Source organism: Sycon ciliatum, chromosome 6 (genome assembly GCF_964019385.1).
Source record: "Sycon ciliatum chromosome 6, ocSycCili1.1, whole genome shotgun sequence".
Lineage (NCBI taxonomy): Eukaryota > Metazoa > Porifera > Calcarea > Leucosolenida > Sycettidae > Sycon > Sycon ciliatum.
The window spans coordinates 370,718-392,761 of NC_088648.1; the positions used below are offsets into that span (position 1 = coordinate 370,718).

General features: G+C 48.5%; 1 protein-coding gene across 2 annotated transcripts; it reads right to left on the reverse strand.

Moving 5' to 3' along the window:
* Positions 1-430: 430 nt before the first annotated feature.
* LOC135819090 (ankyrin repeat and EF-hand domain-containing protein 1-like) lies at positions 431-19,638 on the reverse strand. Of its 2 annotated transcripts, XM_065332240.1 has the most exons (20): positions 19,041-19,638; positions 16,566-16,850; positions 15,039-15,236; positions 14,262-14,371; positions 12,274-12,378; positions 11,832-11,956; positions 11,014-11,162; positions 10,653-10,819; positions 8,706-8,823; positions 8,101-8,213; positions 7,264-7,353; positions 6,746-6,841; positions 6,081-6,168; positions 5,432-5,606; positions 4,654-4,720; positions 4,254-4,384; positions 2,801-2,943; positions 2,242-2,360; positions 1,649-1,819; positions 431-1,389 (listed from the first exon to the last, which is right to left on the reverse strand). In XM_065332240.1, the coding sequence occupies exons 2-20, from the start codon at positions 16,750-16,752 to the stop codon at positions 1,258-1,260; spliced, it is 2,484 nt and encodes an 827-aa protein (XP_065188312.1). In that variant the 5' UTR covers positions 16,753-16,850; positions 19,041-19,638; the 3' UTR covers positions 431-1,257. The 2 variants fall into 2 exon arrangements, with proteins under 2 accessions (XP_065188312.1, XP_065188313.1); XM_065332241.1 differs by lacking the exon at positions 19,041-19,638 and having other exon boundaries at positions 16,566-16,998.
* Positions 19,639-22,044: the final 2,406 nt, after the last annotated feature.

Genomic DNA, 22,044 nt, shown 5'->3' on the forward strand with positions numbered 1-22,044 from the left:
ATTAAAAATGCTGCACCTCAAAATCACTCCCACTGCGATATTGGTGTAAACAGTGCAGTAATGGGGTAGGAGTACTGTAATACTTATTTCACAAATTTTCTTTCGGTTGAGTCACCTCCACCATTACACTGCGCTCTTTAGTGTCCTCGCAGTGGTGATGGTTGTGTGAAGGAGGGTCTAGTCGGCTAAAGAGCGCAGTGTAATGGTGGAGGTGACTCAAGATTTTCTTCAATGGCCGAGAGCTCTGTCGCACCCTGTAATCATTTTCTTTGTACTGTATTTTCAGCACTTTCGGTACATCTGTTTCATACCCAAAATTTTAATACACCGAACAAACGGTGTGACATAATCCAATAGGGACCTTCTCTGTACCTAAAATTTCTGTTCACCTAACCTGGCCTTTTCCCTCTTACCAAAACTATTGAGCAACTAAAATTTCTGAAATCAGATTACTCTTCTAAAAGAGAATTTTTAGAAATCCTTGAAATAAATACAGCAGAGTGGATACGAAAAATCGAATATCATTGAAATACGGGTGTGTGAAGTCAAAGCAATATGGTTGAAATGCGGAAAATTGCGGCGTTCTTGAGGCATCAGCAGGCGTTGTGACCTCACAGGACCACTACGGAATCCATGCCCAGTCTTAAATATAGGTAGGACGCAGTATTTGTAAGAATGGCAAAATACTAGGAATACACAGTAATTATTAGGTATGGATTCTGCACTTCGCCATCGCAAGAAACCATCCTAATTCCTACATCGGTGATGAACTGAAGGTGTTGTGATGCATCACAACCATGGTCACTATAGACCAATGTGTCGCGCTATGTACGTTCTAGGACAGGTCGCTTGACTGCTAGGAACTGCATTTGTATTCAGCAGGAGAATGTGTTGTGTGTGTGTGTGTGTGTGTGTCGTGTCACATAGCCGGACACGGCAGTGGTACAAGGAAGGAAGGTGTGTGTGTGTGTGTGTGTGTGTGTGTGTGTGTGTGTGTGTGTGTGTGTGTGGGCGCACATGTGGGTGCGTGTGTGTGAGTGTGTGTGTGAGTGTGTTTGGAACTCAATTGCTCCCAGCTCATCCACTAGTAGAATCCGGGTGAGCTGGGCTTATATTTTTTATAAAGTTTGGCACAAAAAATGTTCTACGCGCTCCATAGTCCTCAGCAGCTGCAGCAGCAGCAGCAGTGGCTGCAGCACTTGTTCAATGTGTAAATGACTAAGTAGAACGGCTGATCATCCCGTGCACACTACTAGATCACGCCTCCAGCTCCGCCAGCTTGACGCGTGCTAGAAGGTTGATTTGGAATGGCGACCGCTCCTCACCAAAGTCCACTCTCTCCTCTCCCACAACACCTCGTAAGTCCTTGCGGTGGTCCACGGTATCCAGCTGAACAGTATACACACAGAGTAATACAAGCATGAGAGGAAACTAATCAACAAAAAGCATACAGATAAACAAAAAGACAAAGAAATAGATAGACACAGACAAACACGAACGCATGTGGAGACAACCAATACATTTAGCTCAATGCTAATAGACAGCAAAAATAATTGAAAATCCAGATGATGATGTTACCTGGATAATGCGTGAAACATCTATACTGCATTTTTTCCGCGCAAACAGTCTTACGGGCAAACAGTCTTACCGTTCTCAAAGGCTCAGCGGCTTCCCAGGCCGACCTGGGCATGTAGAGTTTAGTGGGATGTATAGAGGAGGGGTTGATCTGACGGCTAATGTTTGCCATTCTCCGACGGGCGGCCTCTATCATCGCCGGTGTGGGCATTGTTTGCGGACGTTGTGGTACAACAAACGCTGGCTGCAGTACAAGAGACAAGAACACGGGAAGCAAAAGCAACAGCAGTGATATCAAAACTTCAAAGTGAGCATTCCGATGGTATCAACAGGGACATCGCGGCACATCTCAAACATGATCAACCGGTTGGTTACGCTGGCCAACACGCCATATTTGGACAGGTTGTGCATCCCTGACAATTGCGACGGCAAGACAACACAAATATCAATACAGCATAGCCAAAAGGCAATGCACATATTATGGGATGCGATAGCAATCCATGCCAGTCTCTCCAAATTCACCCAAGCCTCCTTTTGGAAAGTTTGGATAGCAGCCACTGCCACGGAATCCGTGTAAGATCTGCAAGGTCTGGGAAATAGATAATACTCAGATAAAGGACACACTTCACACGTCGCACTTCTGGGGAATAGCTGCTCCGTTCATACCTTCTTTGGAGCCTCCGCAGACTCCGGTCGATCCTTCTCCTTGCCTTTGCCCTTCTTGTCTTTCTTCTTGTCTTTCTTTTTGTCCTTCTTCTTGTCCTTCTTTCCCTTGCCTTTCTTGCCTGAAACAAGAGAAAGCGTAACAAAGACATTCGATCCAGGTGTGCAGGTGTGTGCATATGTGTGTGTGTGCATGTGTGTGTGTGTGTGTGTTTGTGTAGGGGGGGGGGGGGGGGGGGGGAGTGTATGTGTGCACATGCACACGTATGTGCAGATCAAGCGGGAAAGAGATCACCTGGTTTTGTCTAAGAACACTATTCCTTGGCACCAAAGCGTGTATTTCATGCTTTTAAACATGTGCCAACATGATCATCCTGTGGTCAGAGACTGTAACAGGCAGATGACGGGGGCTCATTGAAATCAGGTTTATCTGTATTATTCCATCTGCAGTGCAACAATCGCAACCTTGCATAATGACCTACCCCTACAACCAGAGGGTCACATGACATGACAAAGGGAAATCCCCCCTCCCGGAAAATTCAGATACTCAAGTGTACCGTACCTTTCTTTCCCTTGTCCTCCGAAGTGTCCTCGGGCTCAGGTCCATACGCCTCCTGCACCATGAGCAGGCTAATGTTGTCTGCCCACAACTTTGCCACTTGCAAAATGTCCAGGCCATGTGCATTCTTCAACTTCAGGTCAGGCCTGTGCAGGATGATAAGCAAACATAATAAGCAGTGATGCTACAAGCTTAGTGTATTGATTGAATCTTAGAAGAAGACAGCCAAACTAAGCTACTGGAAAAGCAGAACTTTTCGGTGGTGTTCTATTTTCGGTAACTTCAGGTGCCGAACTTTTTACCGAAAATAAAACGCCCCGCAATTTCGGTTCTAGTACTGGTACACTTACAAATGTACCTGGAAAACTTTCCCTCCACAAAACCTCCGATTTTGGAGAAATTTTGGAGAATACCGAAAATATTACACCACCGAAAATTTCTTCTTTTACAGTATGTAGTGAAGTATATAGGAGCAACACAACTCAGCTTCTAATCAGCAAGAGCGGCAGGGGAGGTGAAAGCTTAGCACATAGATGTAGAACGAGAGAGTGTAGAGCTCCAGTTCTCCCACAAGCATAATTATGTGTGTGCAAGACAATGCTGTTGTACATGCTGCTGCGTCAGTCGGTAGAGCAGGAGACGCTTGATCTCAGGGTCGAGGGTTTGAGCTCCACATTGGGCGCCAAATGTCGTCTAGGTAAAACCAAACTATCGTCCCTTCGCGACACGCCAAACAATGCGCCAACAGTTGCCGGTTAGACACAGAGTATATTTTGATCTTACTTCGAGGAGACGACTGGACAAATGACACCGTGACAAGACGAGACAATGGAATATTATTATTGAGGCATGCGGGGAAAGGGAAGTGAAAGAGGTGCAAATTGTGGTACAAACAATCCTGAACGGGAAGTGAGGCCAAGACGGCAGACGGCCAAATACTACGGGGACACGTAGGGAAAGTGCGTAGGGGGGGGGGGGGGGGGGGCAGAAGACGGTGCAGCAGCATGTACAACGGAGTGACACAAGACAGCAGCATGTACAACAACGCTGCCAAATAGCCGCGATTATTCCTGTAGAAGCCAACGTTGGCGCCAGGCTTCTATTCAATTCAGGCTTCTATTCAAACAAGGTTTTTCTACGTATATCCACACTAAAACCAGGCTTATGTGCCACCAGTGCATCTTGGAAATCAGGCTTGTATTCAAGAAAGACTTCTATACAAGACGGGTTATGATACAAGACACTACGGTACAAGGTATGCGACGGAGGAAAGCCACTATGTATGGCAACACTAAAACTGAGCTTATGTACTGCCAGAGCATCTTGAAAGCCAGGCTTCTATTCAAAACCGGCTTGTATTCAAAACCGGCTTCTATTCAAAACCGGCTTCTATTCGAGACAGGTTATGATACACGACACTACGGTACAGGGTATGCCACGCATGGTGGCCACTCACTTGAGCTCCAGGAGCATACGCACAATGTCAGACTTTCCACACTCCACGGCTCTCATCAGTGGGGTGCCACCGTTCTTGGACTGCTTGTTAAAGTTGGCACCATTGGCCAGTAGGAAGGAGACCATTTCCGTCTGCACGTGCACAAACCAACAACGCAAAGTACAAGTTACTTGAGCGCATGCCAGGATGTGGGGTTGGAGGGGCAGATTATCGCCATTGCCAGTCACTGGCTGTGCTGCTCTGTGTATTTGTGTGGTGTGCTAAACGGGTGGGCCACACGGACGCATGATTTTCTTGGAGATTGGAGTAAGCAAGGGAAGGTGGTAAATGTGTGTGTGTGGGGGGGGGGGGGGTCAAGCAAAAATAAAGGCACATGATTATCTTGGAGATTGATACTCACATGTCCAGCGTGACAAGCATGGTGTAACGATGTCCAACCGAAATTATCTTCAGAGTCAATAGTAGCACTGTGAGATACAGGTCAATACACAAACACAGTACTCAGACAGTAGCAGAATGAAGTGCTATGCACGCAGCACAGTTCAACACACAGTATGACAGCAGCAGCATAGTTCAAGTGCTGTGCGTGCAGCATCAACATGATACACAATACATCGGCATGGGTGCAGTAGAGCCTCAGAAATCCGATCACCTTCCGACCACAGCTAGCACAGTGGTCTCCTTTTTCGACAGAATGCATAGAGTATCGCTGTGAGGACAAGTAAGGCAAACTGTGCCATTCCATATCCAAGCACATACAGCATGTGTGCTGCATACAGTATTGACGCGAGGACAAACAGGCGAAAGTGTGCGGTTCCGTATTCAAGCCCACACGGCATGTATATACACAGCTTCGATGAAGTGAGGAGGTGCACTTTTCTTGTGACCAGACGAGACCACACGCCGCTTGCAGAAACCAGCATGGACAGTTCACCAGCCACACTCCATGATGCTGACAAGTCTAGTTGGAACTCGTCACAATGATACTACTACAAATTGAATTTTTTTCCTGAAATGAATTTGTGAAAAGCAGTGATTGAGTGTGAGCCAGTGTTGCTCACAAGCCAAATTTTAGTTATGAAGCTGCGTGATGCGTCCTACAAGATTTTAAATAAATTGATTGCCTAACGAAGATGGCATCAACAAATTGTAATGAGGAGAATCGTGGAAGTCCTTACCCATACTCGTGGAGTATCCGTGCAGCATCGATACGTCCGTATCCGCTGGCATGCATCAGTGGTGTTTTGTTGTACTGATCACGTACGTCTGGTGGTGTGTCACGCACCAACGCTAACCGCAGCGTCTGCATATCACTATGTCGGACGGCATCGAATAAACTCACGTATGCCACAGCTATCAGAGAGTGATCAACAACACACACGCATATATACACACACACATATACAGATGCACATACACACACAAATGAACACACAAATATGCAGATGCACATGCACACATGTAAACCAAGAATTGTACAAACATGATGCCGTCATTTCGAAATCAAGTTTGGACAGCAATATAGCACTGATACCGCATGTGAACAGGATACGCATGGCAATTAGGATGTGTAAAGGACTCTTTCATCCTTACGGGAATCAGGCAGTCATGTACTGTTGTACACGCTGTTGGGGTCAGGCCTCTCATGTACTCTTGGGTACCGGTATGTCAAAATGTTCCCTAGGAGAGTAAATTGAACTGTCATCCATAGCTGATAGTGTTGTCTTGTTGTGTACGATCATAGCAGCTAGTGTATCTTGTCAAACGTGTCTGTTAGTGTTCACAATACAAGTGCATACATGCATCTAGAGGTAGAGCAATGCTTACGGGGCTGGGTAAGGTACCACAACGAGTCGTTCTTGTACGGATGAGAAGGTTCCACGTCGCGAGGAAACCGAGTGAGATCCGTTGTGTACTACATGGAAGAACGACGCGTCAGAAAACAAACACAAGAGATGAGAATTCTGGTGGTGACAATGGATAGGAATGACTCAGCTCGCTGTCTTTCTCGCAGTTGGAGAACTCTAATGCTTTGAGCCGATTCATAACTGCTTTGTTGTTTACTAGTTCTCATTGTGATGAGTTCAGCAAGTCACTTTGAGCTCCACTGATGTCACCTAAGAAGGCTGCAACAGTTATCTGTCTGGAAAATGAGTAGTGAAGGCATATTATATCCGAGGTGAGTACAAAACAACAAGGACAATCAAGGCTTGTTTGCTGCTAAGCAGCGACAAACTAACTTTGATTGTCCTTGTTGTTCGGTGTATCACACTCTGCCTCCGCCATGGTGTGTTGAGCAATGTCAGCACACTGGGTGCATCCTCCAGTCCAAGGTGATTACCACCGTTCTGCCATCCTACAGGTTCTGCAGTGATGGTAGTCATTGAAATCCCACCTCAGTAGCGGTGCACTCGCACTTCGCCAACACAGAACACGCCCACACCCACACCCACACCCACACCCACGCATGCACACACAGTAATCTCGCTTACCCTGAACTTCTGCACAAACTGTTCTGCTGGTTCACCATCGACACACTGTCCGTAGTTCTCGACATGGGGAATTTGAAAAGCTATCTTCGTTGCACCCTGCATACAATAATAATACCATTACAATAAACAGATAGAGGAGTAGAGAGGAAGTCAGGATATGGAAAACAATGAAAGTAGACATCGTGTCGGAGAGAGAGAGAGAGAGTGTGTGTGTCAACAACATTCTAACACGGTTTCCATTGACTGGAGAAAGTTCACATGTCAACTAAGATAGTGTCAGTTTACTGTTTCATCCTTTCCCCCGTGACTCCTACAACTACGGATGGTAAAGGGTTAAAAGTCTCAATACCAGCATTTAGAGCATTGAGCATTGAGCATCGGTGCATGGGTTACAGAACTGTGCCTGCTAGATGCCAAGCATGCTGAGTTCACTTGGTGCATGCTTTCGTGAAATCTCAAATATTAGAAAATGTATGTCAAGAATGCATGGAGGCAACAGACCATGGAAAACGACTAACTTTCTTCTTCTTGCCGCCCTTCTTTTTGCCTTTCTTCTTCTTTCCCTTCTTACCCTTGGCGTCGCGGTCCTTGGCCGTAAGTTGATATTGCTACACCATGGTGCAAAACAAACACACAGGCACACACACACAGGCACACACACACATACACACACACACACACACACACACACACACACACACACACACACACACATGCACACACACGCACAGCCATAGGAAATGACCATGGAGGATGTGTCACATGATCACTGTTGCCATGCAGACGGCCAATCACAATCTGGAAAGAAGGCTCTAATTACCACTATGTGCATGGGTGCATGGCGATCTGAATAGGTCTGTGCAATGCTAACAAGGGAAAGGAGAGAGAGCAGCAGAGAGAGAGAGAAGGAAAGAGAAAACGAGTCGTAATGGAGGATATCAGAACATGAAGCACAGAGGCCATATCCTTTCGACTAGGCCTTTCGTACCATTACTCGTACCATTACTCGTACCATTACTTGAAAAGTAGTGGTACGTAAGGCCTAGTCAAAACTATATGGCTTCTGTGCTTCGTGTGCTGAGTTGCTATCCTCTAGCAAAGAATCTATTCAATAGAGAATATGAGATTCTATCACTAGTTGAGATGTTTTAACATATAGGGAGTGGTCAAGCTGCGGCAAAGCGATGCCACTCATCATTACATGCATAATATTATAAGTGAATCCATTGATTAACCATGGCATCATTCCTATAACATCTGTAGAAAAATGGATTGGGTACAAGGCTCATGGCTGTAAAAAAACAACTTGTCACATCGCTGCCGAGTGTTTATCAGTGTATCAGTGGCTAACATACCTTGTTGACATACTTGTTACCCTCGGCAAACTCTTTGTAGTCGACGAGGCCACTCTTGTCTTTATCCAGTTGATTCATCAATGCCTCGACGTTATCCTCAGTTACTGGCATACCTGATTGAAATTAAGACAACAATGACAACAGCAGCAACATCAGCCACAGCTATGCACTATTCTCATACAGTCATACATGTAGAAACTCCAGTTCTTTCTCACACCTCACATCAGCCCTAACTAGTGCAGGGCTGGCTGCGGACAGCCATATTGCAAGACAAAGAAGAGCGACAGCAGCAGCAACATCAGCACTGGCTATGCGCTATTCATATCGACGCATGAAGAATGTAGAAATTCCCCTCAGCGTCCTCTAATACACATGCAGCTTCTTCAATTCTTCCTAAATTTCTCCCACGAGGGCACCAATACAGGGAATCATCAGTATTAAGAAAAGTGCCAACATGCGGCTTCCGTTTAACCTCTAACCCGAGAAATGTATGCGCTCAAAAAATGTAATATACGACACCCATGGCAGGAAAAAGCGACACACACACTCTCTCTCTCTCTCTCTCTCACACACACACACACACAAACAAACACACACAGTCATACCGAGCCGTTTGAGTCCCTCCGAGAATTCCTCTCGCGACAGCTCCCCATCACGGTTGACATCAAACGTGTGAAACAGATCAATCATTCGGCCCTTGTACTCGTGCATCCAGTCAAACAACTGCAGGCCAAAAACACACACACACACAGTCACGTGCATACACACACTAGGGGTGAGGCAAAGGTCTCATTTTGCCAAACAACCTTCCTTCGTCAAAACGAACGAAGGTGCCAAAGAATTCTTTTACCAGTTCACAGTTCCCGGTAGGATGCGCTCTGTGTGAATGCGCCCAACTACTTCACTAAGTACATAACTGTACACATATTTTGCTGGGCGACTGTGTCACTAGTGACACAGTCGCCACAAGTGACACAGTCGTCACTAGTGCCACAGTTGCCACTAGTAACACAGTCGCCACAAGTGACACAGTCGCCACAAGTGACACAGTCGCCACTAGTGACACAGTCGCCACAAGTGACACAGTCGCCACTAGTGACACGGTCGCCACTAGTAACACAGTCGCCACAAGTGACACAGTCGCCACTAGTGACACAGTCGCCACAAGTGACACAGTCTCCACTAGTGACACAGTCGCCACTAGTAACACAGTCGCCACAAGTAACACAGTCGCCACTAGTGACACAGTCGCCACAAGTGACACAGTCGCCACTAGTGACACAGTCGCCACTAGTGACACAATCGCCACTAGTGACACAGCCACCACTAGTGACACAGTCGCCACAAGTGACACAGTCGCCACTAGTGACACAGTCGCCACAAGTGACACAGTTGCCATTAGTGACACAGTCGCCACAAGTGACACAGTCGCCACAAGTGACACAGTCGCCACAAGTGACACAGTCGCCACTAGTGACACAGTCGCCACTAGTGACACAGTCGCCACAAGTGACACAGTCGCCACAAGTGACACAGTCGCCACAAGTGACACAGTCGTCACTAGTGCCACAGTTGCCACTAGTGACACAGTCGCCACAAGTGACACAGTCGCCACTACTGGCACTAGTGACACAGTCGCCACAAGTGACACGGTCGCCACTAGTGACACGGTCGCCACTAGTAACACAGTCGCCACAAGTGACACAGTCGCCACAAGTGACACCGTCGCCACAAGTGACACAGTCGCCACAAGTGACACAGTCGCCACAAGTGACACAGTCGCCACTAGTGACACAGTCGCCACTAGTAACACAGTCGCCACTAGTGACACAGTCGCCACAAGTAACACAGTCGCCACTAGTGACACAGTCGCCACTAGTGACACAGTCGCCACAAGTGACACAGTCACCACTAGTGACACAGTCACCACTAGTGACACAGTCGCCACAAGTAACACTGCTTTTGCACCACGCAGTTTGCACATGTGCTCTGCAAATTCACAATCTCTTCTTGTTCCCATGGTTACAGTACTCAGCATGTAGAGAGCTGAGTCCTCCGGCTCGATACTGTGACTCGTGTGTACTATGCATGTATATACAGTGAACCCTGTCTAGGACTACCACCCAACGGACCCTACAAATGTGGTCCCCGTTTATTGGTGGCCTGTTTATCCAGGGTCATTTGACTGGATATAGTATCCCTTTGCCCTGGTTCCAGTGGTCTTCTAGGAAAAGTGGTCGCTTTATCAGAGCGGTAGCCTTGACAGGTTCCATTGTACCAAGGTTTATAATTCACGTACGAACAGTTTAGGAAGTCCATCTGTACACTGATCCTTGTGAAGTTGCCGTCAGTGCAGAAAAGTCAATGGGACTGACTCTCTTGCACACCATAAAATTGATACATTCATTGCATTTTTGGAAGAGTCGGCGAGACAATTTTTATCGCAATTAATATAATGATATATGCAGTCATTCTATACAATAATGCATCTGCACACATCAACAAAGACTTTTATTTATTAATTTTTAATGAACAGACATGCTTCCACTGACCCTAATCTGCCAGAGCTCGGAGAAGTTCTTTGGCTTCGTTCCTGACTGAACCTTGGTGAGTTGCGACGTTGCTTTCTTGATTTCCTTGGATATCGTCTTCAGGCCGTACTCATCCGCCAGTTTCTTGGGTACCTTACCAGCCGCATTCTCTTCATTAGGCGGACAACCTGCAGGACATGTTATGACGCAAACACTCAGAGTCACTATTGGGTTTTGCATCTCAGCTCTTCACAAGTAAAGAAAACAGAGCCAGAGAAAGACAGTTGAACAGAAAGACGGACGGAAGGATGGACAGACAAAAAGACAAACGGACGAATAGGCAGACAGCCACACTCCTACTCCTTCAACTCTATGTACTGACCTCGTTGTATGAGGAACTTGACGTTGAGAAGGTCACCATCTTCCACTGCTAAGTGAAGTGGTGTGTTCCCTTCACAGTCCGGTACGGACATGTCAGCACCACAACCTGACAGGACTTGTAAGCACTCAAAGTTGCCCAGCTCAGCAGCTCTGAATAGTACACACACACACACACACACACACACACACGCACGCGCGCACGCACGCATGTACACACACACACACGTGTGCATACAGAAAGAAGTCAATGGGGAGGGGAACATACAACGGATGTCAGACGTATTTTCATCAAAGCTTGAACAAATGACAAATGCTTCTTCACTCCAGTGGTTCTCTGACACTGTTGATCAGCAATCTATCTCCTACGCAAACCAATCCAGTGTTTAAATCAGGGTTGACTGGAAATGACAAGTGTGTGTCTGATCCACCAGGCATGGGTGTTTGCAGGGGGAAAACCCCCATTCAGTCCTTGCTGCAGTGGACCTCTGCGGCATGGCCAGACTTTGCAGAGTGGTTCCCTTGACAACGTCCTTCAAATAACCGTTCCTGTATTGTAACTAGAGTAAAATGTGTAACTAACGACCACCCGGCCCTTGGGGCCAGAGAAAGCGGTCTTTAGTAGCAGGTGGTCCTTAGTTAGAGGTTTGCACCGGACAACCATAATGAATGTGAGACCGTCCGTGCCTGGCGAAGGGGTCTGTAGTAGCAGGCTGGTCGCCAGTCGCGGCGGTCTGTAGTTACAGATTTTACTGCATCTAAATGTACGTGAACATAGAGTGAAGTTTGGACGTTACAACAGACAGTGCAGCCATCACTTACTTGTGTACGGCCGTCTGTCCCTTTGTGTCGGCCAGATCCACATTAGCTCCGGCAGCACAGAGGAGTCGCACACCCTCCACCACACCAGACTCTACGGCAAGCATCATCGCTGTCTTGCAATCCTCCTACACACATTACCCAATACCCAGCCAATACCATAAACGCAGATATAAGAGATGATATTACAGAGATAGGCGCGGACATCTTCCTCATGGTACGTATGAATACACTCACGCTCACCATGTACCATGCATACGTCTGTCGCAAGAGAAGCACACAAATATGCAAATGCACTGGATGTGCACCCACAGATTTTCTCTCTATAGCAACGATAGCGGATCTGATTCTGAATGTAACAGATCAAAACAAGCACCAGATAACTGTCTAATCTACACAACTGGCGAAGCCATGTGAATCGACCTAGCAAGGTCTAGTGTCCTACCATTCTAGCAAGGTCCGTATCAGCTCCACACTCAACAAGTGTGCTGACCACCTCTTCATAGCCTTCAGACGCTGCATGGCACAATACTGACATGCCACTCGAATCCTACAATACACATGGAGAGAGAGGGAGAGAGAGAGAGAGAGAGAGAGAGAGAGAGAGAGAGAGAGAGAGAGAGAGAAAAGAGAGAGAGAGATAGATAGATAGAGAGAGAGAGAGAGACACACACACACACACACACACACACACACACACACACACACACACACACACACACACACACACACACACACACACACACACACACACACCGTACACAAGCAGAGAAACAGAAAGAGAGAGAGTGACAGGGAGTGATAGAGAGAGACAGAGCCTAATCAGTTGAGAATTAGAGATGAAGCAAATGAATCCAGAACAGTGCACTGTAATACATCTGCATCCTTGGCAGGGGCGGATCCAGACCCCAAAGCTGAGGGGTGCGAGGATGAAACTTACATATTTTCTTTTGCAGTAGTAAACCAAAGACATAGTATGTTATGTGTGTTCGGTTCGAAGGCTTCCAAACATTATCTAGGAGCGACTTGATGTCATCATTGCTGGCATTCTCCATCAATCCAGCAAATCGCCCAATGTCAAAAGGATGATGCCGGGCTCTCACAACGACGCTTAGCAGCAGGCTCGATGGTCTCACCAGCTGTGTCCGACATCTCCGCTCAGCATGCACGGAAACGGAGTCGGAACAAGCAGTGAGAATTTGAAAGAAGCTAATCAGGGAGTCGTCAAATACCGGTATATGACGACTCCCTGAAGCTAACACGACAACTGAAACATGCAACGTCAAAAGTAAAGAACTTCGAAGTGAGTTTGTTGCCGGTGAAAAAGTAACAGTTAGTTCCAAAAAAGTTCTATTCCAAATGTGCAGCCCTGGCGCGAGCACGTGTCCAGAACGATCACGTGATTGCACACAAATCATCCGCGGATCCGCGCAAGCGAGCCTGGGCCTGGCCTGACTTTTTTTTTTTTTTTTTTTTTTTGAAAATCCTGACGGGTTCATTTGCACCCTTCGCACCCCCCTGGATCCGCCCCTGCTTGGAGAGATGGTGTGCTGTGACAAATAGCGCCAACAGCAACCTATCAGAAGTGCTACATCTGTATGTCATGTGTATAACATAAGTTATAGGATTGGATGAGGGAGAGCAAAAAGAAAAGGCACCAGTTTCAGAACAACAGACATAGCTCTAGGTTAGAAGCCACTTGTCACTTCAGGTGACGAGTTTCTGGGTCTTGATGTGCTGTGTCTGCACATAGCATCGGTTTTCATCTGGAGATGCAAACTGGCTCACACATTCACTTCATTGCACCAGGATACAGGCTGGCTGCTTGCTAAGTTGTCACGGCACCGATGCACTACTCTTGCCCCCAGGTCATCGGTGAGGTGTCCGTGCAGCATGCTCTGTGTACGTATTGTAGTGTTATGGCTTTCATTGCATCATTCCCACGTGTCCACTGGTGTAGCCAGTGGGTTGGAATGTTGATCCACAAAAAGCCATACATCAATGCCACCCCCAGCAGTAGCAGTAGCAGTAGTTTCAAAAGCAGCACTGCAATCACAACTATCAAGACCACCACCATCAGAAATACCACCAACAACAGCACCATTACGGCATTAGGAGCAGCACCAACACCATTACCAACACCAACACCAGCAACAACACCAGCACCAGCATCAACACCAACACCAACAGCAGCATTAGGAGCAGCACCGTCACCACCATCAACACTACCGGCAGCAACACTAAAGCACCACCAACAGCAGCAGTAGCAGCATTAGAAGCTCCACCATTGCCAACATCACCACCAACAGCAGTAGCAGCAGCAGCAGTACCAGTAGCAGCAGCAGCAGTACCAGTAGCAGCAGCAGCATTAGAAGCAGCACCATCCCCCAACACCAGCACCAGCACCAACACTAGCAAGATGCTGTGACTCACCAAGGCATTGCAATCCGCACCACTCTTCACCAGAGTTTCAATCATGTGGCAGTGGGTTGGCGTTGGACAAACTGCCTGGAAAAGGGCTGTCTTGCCTTCTTTATCCTGAGCTGCACGCAGCAATATACAAAACCAAAAATAGGAGTTCCAAACACGCCATCACGGCAGTTTAGTCCCGGCACCATGGTTCCACTGTCTAGCACACACAACTGGCAAAGCCATGTGAATCGACCCTGACCCCCCCCCCCCCCCTCTCCCATTGCAGTCCTGGTCTACACCACAGGAAGCACATTTGAATAGGACGCACACGTTCGCCCGCATCTCCCCCCCCCCCCCCCACACGCCCCCCCCCCCCCCCCCACACACGCCCCCCCCCCCCCCCACACACGCACCCCCCCCCCCACACACACGTACCCCTCCCCCCCACACACTCACCCCCCGCCAACACACACACACGCCCCCCCCCCCCCCCCACACACACGCACCCCCCCCCCCCCACACACACACGTACCCCCCCCCCACACACTCACCCCCGCCAACACCCCCCCCCCACACACACACGCACCCCCCCCCCCCCCACACACACGCCCCCCCTCACACCCCCCCCCCCCCACACACCCCCCCCCACACACACTCACCCCCCGCCAACACACCCCCCCCCCCCCACACACACGCACCCCCCCCCCCCCACACACACACACGCCCCCCCCCCCCCCCCACACACACGCACCCCCCCCCCCCCCCCACAAACACACACAGTACACAGTGTAGCATTACCTGTAACACTAGCTCCCCGCTCCAGCAGCATACTGACAACGTGCTGATGGCCGTTGTGAATCGCGTACATCATTGGTGTGCAGCCGCTATGGTCTGGTTCGTCCGGTAAGCTAGCGCACTCGTTCAGCAAGAACGTACACATCTCAATGTTACCTGCAGTAGCCGCTATATGCATGCACGTGTGACCTGTGTCTGAAGCTGCACAAAAACATAGTGTAGAAAGAAGAGTATGACAATGAAATAGAATGCTGAAGGCAACCTTGCTAAATTCACCCACACCTGCTCAACTACATCTGAGGGGTACAAACAAGGCCGGTCTAGGCAGCTCGAGGTAGAATACTCAATACACAAATGTGCAGAGTAGAGCTGAGGGGGATATGTATTTAAAAATTAAATCTAACGGATCCGCGACGTGCCCGGGTAGGTGGGAAGCATCTGTGCGATGCATCCGCCCCATATGCAGGAATCAGATGCAGAGTCTAACTAGTTGGGGAGGATAGCTAAGGTTCACCAAGCAGATGGGGTGCCTATCACTTCTACGGCTCGCGTGTGACTCTGTCAGAGTGACCATTCCTCATCCGTAGAAACCCGTAGCACTGCATGGATCACGGCGCAGATACAGCTCACAAAGCGGTGGGAGGTGAGTAGATCAGACCCACCACCAAAGTGGTCAAAGACCCCCCCCCCCCCCCCCTGCATCCATGTTACCCATGTCTCAGGCCATGAGTTCCCAATCAACAGTGAGTAATGCAGTATGGTTGAGAAATGGCCGGGGGAGAGAGTGACTAGCCGCTACAGTATACAGAACGAGCTCTGATCGCACTCCAATGGCATATTCTACAGTGCTGGCCAACGAAACCCAATTACATGCGTCAAGTACTCATCGGGGCGCTGGGCAGTCCCACAACTGTTAACACTGGGCTCTGTGTTGGCGCAGGTCGTTATCATGACTCACGCCCATGACTCAGGACGTTATCATGACTCACACCCATGACTCAGGACGTAATCATGACTCACGCCCACGACTCACGCCCATGACTCACACCCATGGCTGGATTTCATTGACCTGTAGTGTACGTACATGTCACAGCACGTCAATCATGTGGGAAGAAAGTGAAATTAAACAAACTTGCAAATCAAGTATTGGTGCTGGAGCACAATCACAATGGTGGATACTTGAAAAAGGACCTCATGCTTGCCAGGGCATGGTTCTTGAAAGGCATGGACATGTATTTACCCCTCCCTTCCCCTCAAATACACACACATACCCCCCCCCCCCCCCCCCCCTGGCCACTTGCATGCCCATACCCATCCCACATGCATGCAAACACCCCTCCTGCATGCACACAACCCTCCGGCATACATGCAATACACCCATCTGGGATACATGCACCCCCCCCCCCCCCCTGCCACATACATGCACACACCCCTCCATGCATACATGCACACGCCCATCACACCATCCCGCATCCATACTCACACCCCGGCCCCTCCAGTCTCCACGCATACATGCACCGACGGCCGTACCTTTTGTGTTGATCAAGTTAGGTACACCGTACTCCACGGACTTGCGAACGTCCTCGTAGTTGTTCAGGTTCACTGAGCGGAGGATCTTCTGCGTCTGCATCACTTCTAAACGCGCATACGGGTTCTTATAGGAAGACGGCTCGGGGAGAGGGATCTCCTCGATGTCGGTTTCTTGAGCCGACGCCATTCTGCCCAGAACGTGTGTGTGTGTGTATGTGTGATGAGAGCCGGTCGCAGGTGTGCGTTGCGTCCTTCAGTGAGACCGCAATACCTTAGAAGATACCGCTGGAGGATGAAGGCAAACAACGACACACAAAACCAACGTCAGTATGACAGATTCGAGCGGACACAGCGTCAAGCAAACCAATTCCAGAGACCGGGACTGAAGTTCTACACCCAACGCACAACCTGAGTTTGGGCGATGCACCGGGGGTTTGAATGAATCACACAAGCTAGTGCAGCCAAGAGTCCGATACCAAGAGTCAGTGTAATGCAATCCAGTCATGTACTGTGAGGGCATGATGCAGGATATACTGTAAAAGCCGTTATTCTAACGAGGTGCATATATAACGATTCCCTAAAATTGACCAGTTTCCCTTTATTAAAGGTAACGATTCTCACTCATCCTCAATGCTCAATACCAACAATATGTATCGATTTCTGTCTAACATTTTCTGTTTTAACGACAGATTTCTCCTCGTTAATTTGTTATAGTTAGCACTTCGTTATATACAGTCAACTTCGCTTATAACGACACTTGGCGGGGCATCAAAAAGGTGTCCTTATTCGCGAAGTGTCGTTATACCCGAAGTCTCATTATATGTATTACAGTGGGATGGGACTTTGCTCTGGGCATGGAAATTCTGTCGTTATTCGCGAATTGTCGTTATATCCGCAGTCGTTATTAGCGAAGTTGACTGTATATGGCTTTTACAGTACATGACTTGTGTGCAATGAAATCACTGGTAGGGGTGAAACGGTTACCCTTTAATTAAGGTTACAAACGGGTACCTGGCTTAACGGGCGGGTTATCGGGTACCCTTTAGCAGCAAATTGTAACAGCTACTATACAATAGCCCTCCACATTTCGCGCGAGGACATGCAAAATCATGCAATTCACCGCAAGTACACTACATCGCGACAAGCGCTACATGCGCACTTACCGCGGTACATGCGCACTTATCGCGCTACATGCGCACTTACCGCGCTGCATGCGCACTTACCGCGCTACATGCAAAAAAGTCAAAATTGTCATGTGTAGCGGGATCGAACAACCGACAACACATTCAAACAGTACATCAAACTGTACGGCTGTACACGCCAGCTATTAATACCGTGCCGTGCCGTCCTCGTACACGACTAACGGGTACTGGGTTGATAACGGGTCAGCAGCTAAACAAATGGGTACCCGGATCACTCCTTTCACCCCTGGAAATCAGTCTGTTGCTGGGTAGTGACTAGTGTCCCGCCATGCCACCACCATCACCATCACAGTACATGCCGTTGTATTGCATTACATCCTTGATATTGGACCCATGATGACTGGCTACTGCAGTTCAGTGCTGGTGCGAAATTCATACAATGAGAAAATTCTAGTTAAAGGGGAAGTATACCCTAAAATCAAATTTTCACCAGTTGTAGTCTTCGGGGTGCTGAGTCGAATTGTCTTGGTCCGAGGAAGCTGAGACGCTCCCTTCCTCCTTTATTCCCAATCGAACTCGCGCGCTTCCACCGAAACTGGGTGACTGCGCCCTACTAGATGGGGATTTGTATGCAAAATGTCACTAAAAGCGCCATTTCGTTCTTATAAAAGCACGGATGACCGCGATTGGCCCATATGTTGTAGTCTTTTGGACGCTGAGTCGACTGGTTTTGGTCCGAAAAGGCTGCGATGCAGCGTTCCTCCTTTATTCCCAATCGAACATGGTTGAACAAGCGGTCACGTGCTCCTGCGTACACCAGTCACCTGGTCACCGTGCCTGCAGGGTACAAATTACTAGCCTGTTTGACCTTTTTTGGGTGCAGTCCTGTCACTCGAGTTGAACTCGAGTTGAACCTTGGTGTGAAAGTTGTCGCCTGCTGGCGTGGTGACCAGGTGATTTGGGCACCCAGGAGCACGTGACCGCTTGTTCAACCATGTTCGATTGGGAATAAAGGAGGAACGCTGCATCGCAGCCTTTTCGGACCAACACCAGTCGACTCAGCGTCCAAAAGACTACAACATATGGGCCGATCGCGGTCATCCGTGCTTTTATAAGAACGAAATGGCGCTTTTAGTGACATTTTGCATACAAATCCCCATCTAGTAGGGCGCAGTCACCCAGTTTTGGTGGAAGTGCGCGAGTTCGATTGGGATTCAAGTAGGAAGGGAGCGTCGCAGCTTCCTCGGACCAAGACCATTCGACTCAGCACCCAGAAGACTACAACTGGTGAAAATTTGATTTTAGGGTATACTTCCCCTTTAAAAGTTTTTACCTGCCTGCAAAGCAGGTAGTGCCCACTCGACGCCGCTTCTCTTCTTTGCTGCTCTGACGGTGTGCTTTGCATTCAAATCATCCACGACTCTAGCATAGCACACATTGATACCTCACTCCTCAGCCTCACATGACCGCCAACATCTAGGCGGTGTGAATCACCGGACACTTGCAACGTTGAAACACAGCGAGTAGCTCTGTGGTGGCCTGGATTCTGCTTCGTCGATCACTGCAACTTTCTCCCTGCGTGTGTGTGAAGATTTCTCTTGAACAGCAAAGCGAGTTACCGATCTACCGGCTTCAGACTCACGGTTCTCAACTATAATATCGAACCACCGTCGCTAGCATTCGTATTTGCTATAATTACACGACGGAATTCGTTTGCTCGCCACGTCCCGTCGCACCAAGCTGGCGATGGCGACAGATTCAGGAGTTCCGCCTTGCCGTCCACCGGTTACAAACACAGAGAGTCGCACCACCCGGCCGGTAACTTTAAAACGCTTGATTATGAATTTCAGCCTCGGCCTGCTCGCTAACGTACCCTCACAACTAACTAATTACTTGATGTGTTCCTAGAAAAAAGGCAGCTTGACTTTGACTTTGACTCAGTTTGAGGCCACAGATAAATCGTAAAGTGCTGATTGTGTTGGCATTTTCAAGCTTCTGAGTACTGTCCATCTCCGGCTAACACGCTAGTAGTGTTGATCGGTCAGGCGATCAGTCGCTCAGGCCGTCAAACCCTCTTCGTGTGCGTGCACTGATGCAGCAGTCGTCCTGGTACCACTACCAGTGCATGCTTGCGTTGACTTGAGCCGGCCATGGCATGGGCATTATGTCAACGCATTCGCATTTTGTTGTGGGAAACCCCTTTCTGCTGCATCGCGTCCAGCGCGCTCTGCTCTGTCCGGGCAACGCCTTCACATAGCAACAAGGATTTTGCCAATCCGCGTGATTTTATTCTGACTGAGTGCGAGGGCATAATCTATGCAGTCTAGTAGGTCTACGTAATGTCGTGTAAGTCTCGTACTCGTAGACCATGTACTTGAGGATGTAGACGGGTCTACTGATCATGAATGTAGCGCATCGCGCTAGCTGGGTCGACCCGGCCCAGTCTGGGACCCAGTCTGGGAATCTAATCACCGCGCGCTACTAGTACTACGGTACTACTACCACTAGTAGTAGTAGACCCCCAGGTGCTCGAAGTCCGTACATGGTATCCTAAGTTCGTACGCCCATAATTTCATGTTCTGTTATTGTATTCGACTCAAATATTTTATGGAGGGGACAGTGTGGTATGATTGTTCTCCTCGCGTAGCAATTTTCAGGGATCTACGATAAGCAGAAGTCCCATACCACGCGAGTGGGTTTTCGAGTGGCCATACGAAATACAAATTGGGTTACATTTCATGCAAAAATCAACTTTGCCAAGATCGATTTCGAACGGACACAGCGTCAAACAGACCTTCACTCAATAATCAAGAGCCAGCTTAGAGCTGACAATGGCCAGAGGAGAAGAATTTACAGAGAACCACCAATCCTTGCAGAAAGGTTGACACTCCTGGCATCTCCACCACTGTTTTCCCGCGGTTTTCACAGCGCAGCTGCTTCTTCTCTGAGCCGACTAAAAACAGCTTGCATTTCGGCAACAAGCTACGCTTTTGCAAGAAATACTGGTGGAGGCACATGCCAAACATATCCCTTCGGTGCTTTCGTCGTAACCGAGGGATTGCAAGTTAGCAATTAGCAGAAATATGTGTGTATTTCGAGTCACCTCTGATCAGTACGGACTTAGAGTACCCTCTGCGACACCAAAATTTGATATGAAAAATCAGCGAACTCCAGAGAAACAGATCGGATCGAAAGATGGCCTGGTTCAATCGAGCCTGGCCTCAGAACAAACTTGGACAAGATACCTTCCATCCACGAGCAGGATTCTGGCAAGTGATCATTGCTAGTGTGAGTTTCAGCTCGGCAAACACACACTGTAAAAGTGTACGGACTTCGAGCACCTGGGTCTACTACTAGTACTACTGGTACTACTGGTACTACTACTACTGCCACTACTAGTACTAGGCACTAGACTTGCCCATACTAGTACTACTGCTACTACTTTAGTACATTGTAGTTCTTATCCTCTCCTTTTCCTTTTCCACCTCGACTCCTCCTTGGTTTCCCTTTTTTTCTCTAGCTATTCTCTTGCACCTTCTTGCACATGCAGCCTTGCACTGCTGCACATGCAGCCTTGCGCTGCTGCATATGCAGGGAGGGAGCATTTTGATTTACATTGTAGATGAGTTACCACTCCCTGCTGTGTGTGTGTGTGTGTGTGTGTGTGTGCGTGCGTGCGTGTGTGTGTGTGTGTGTGTGTGTGTGTGTGTGTGCCTTCAGCCTTGCAAGCTGTTGAATGGTGAAATCCCAGCACAAGTTGCTATGTCTACGCTGTTCGCTATCATCGCTTCCGCGATGGGCATGTCTGAGGTCTAGGCATATGCGGATAATGTCGGCAGAAAAATTGTCAGAATTCGGTACTTTTTCTGGTAAGTTTCATGCATGTTTGGTATGTGGATAAAGAAATGGAGCAGAATTCGAGGAATTGCCCGCCATAAGGTTTGTATGGTTCTGCCAATTTCACTGCTTTTCGAGCAGAATCTGCCACCTTTTCGGGCATTATCCGCCTATGCCTACGAGATCTGAGGTGTGTGTGTGTGTATGTGTGTGTGTGCGTGGTGTGTATGTGTGTGTGTGTGTGTATATGTGTGTGTGTGCGGACCGGTGGGTGGGTGTGCATGTGCGTGTGTCCGTGCTGGTTATGATAGAGAATGGGGAAGCAAGGACTCCAAGGAGAGTGCTTGAGCATGAGGTGCGCGAGATCAGTTTCAACCCCCGGGCCCTTTGCCTTGCTTTAAAAATTGGGTGACAACTGCTAAGTCCGGTATTCGTGGACGAACGGGTCTACCTGTACATACATGTACAGTACATGTATACCGGAGCCGGGTGTACGAGTA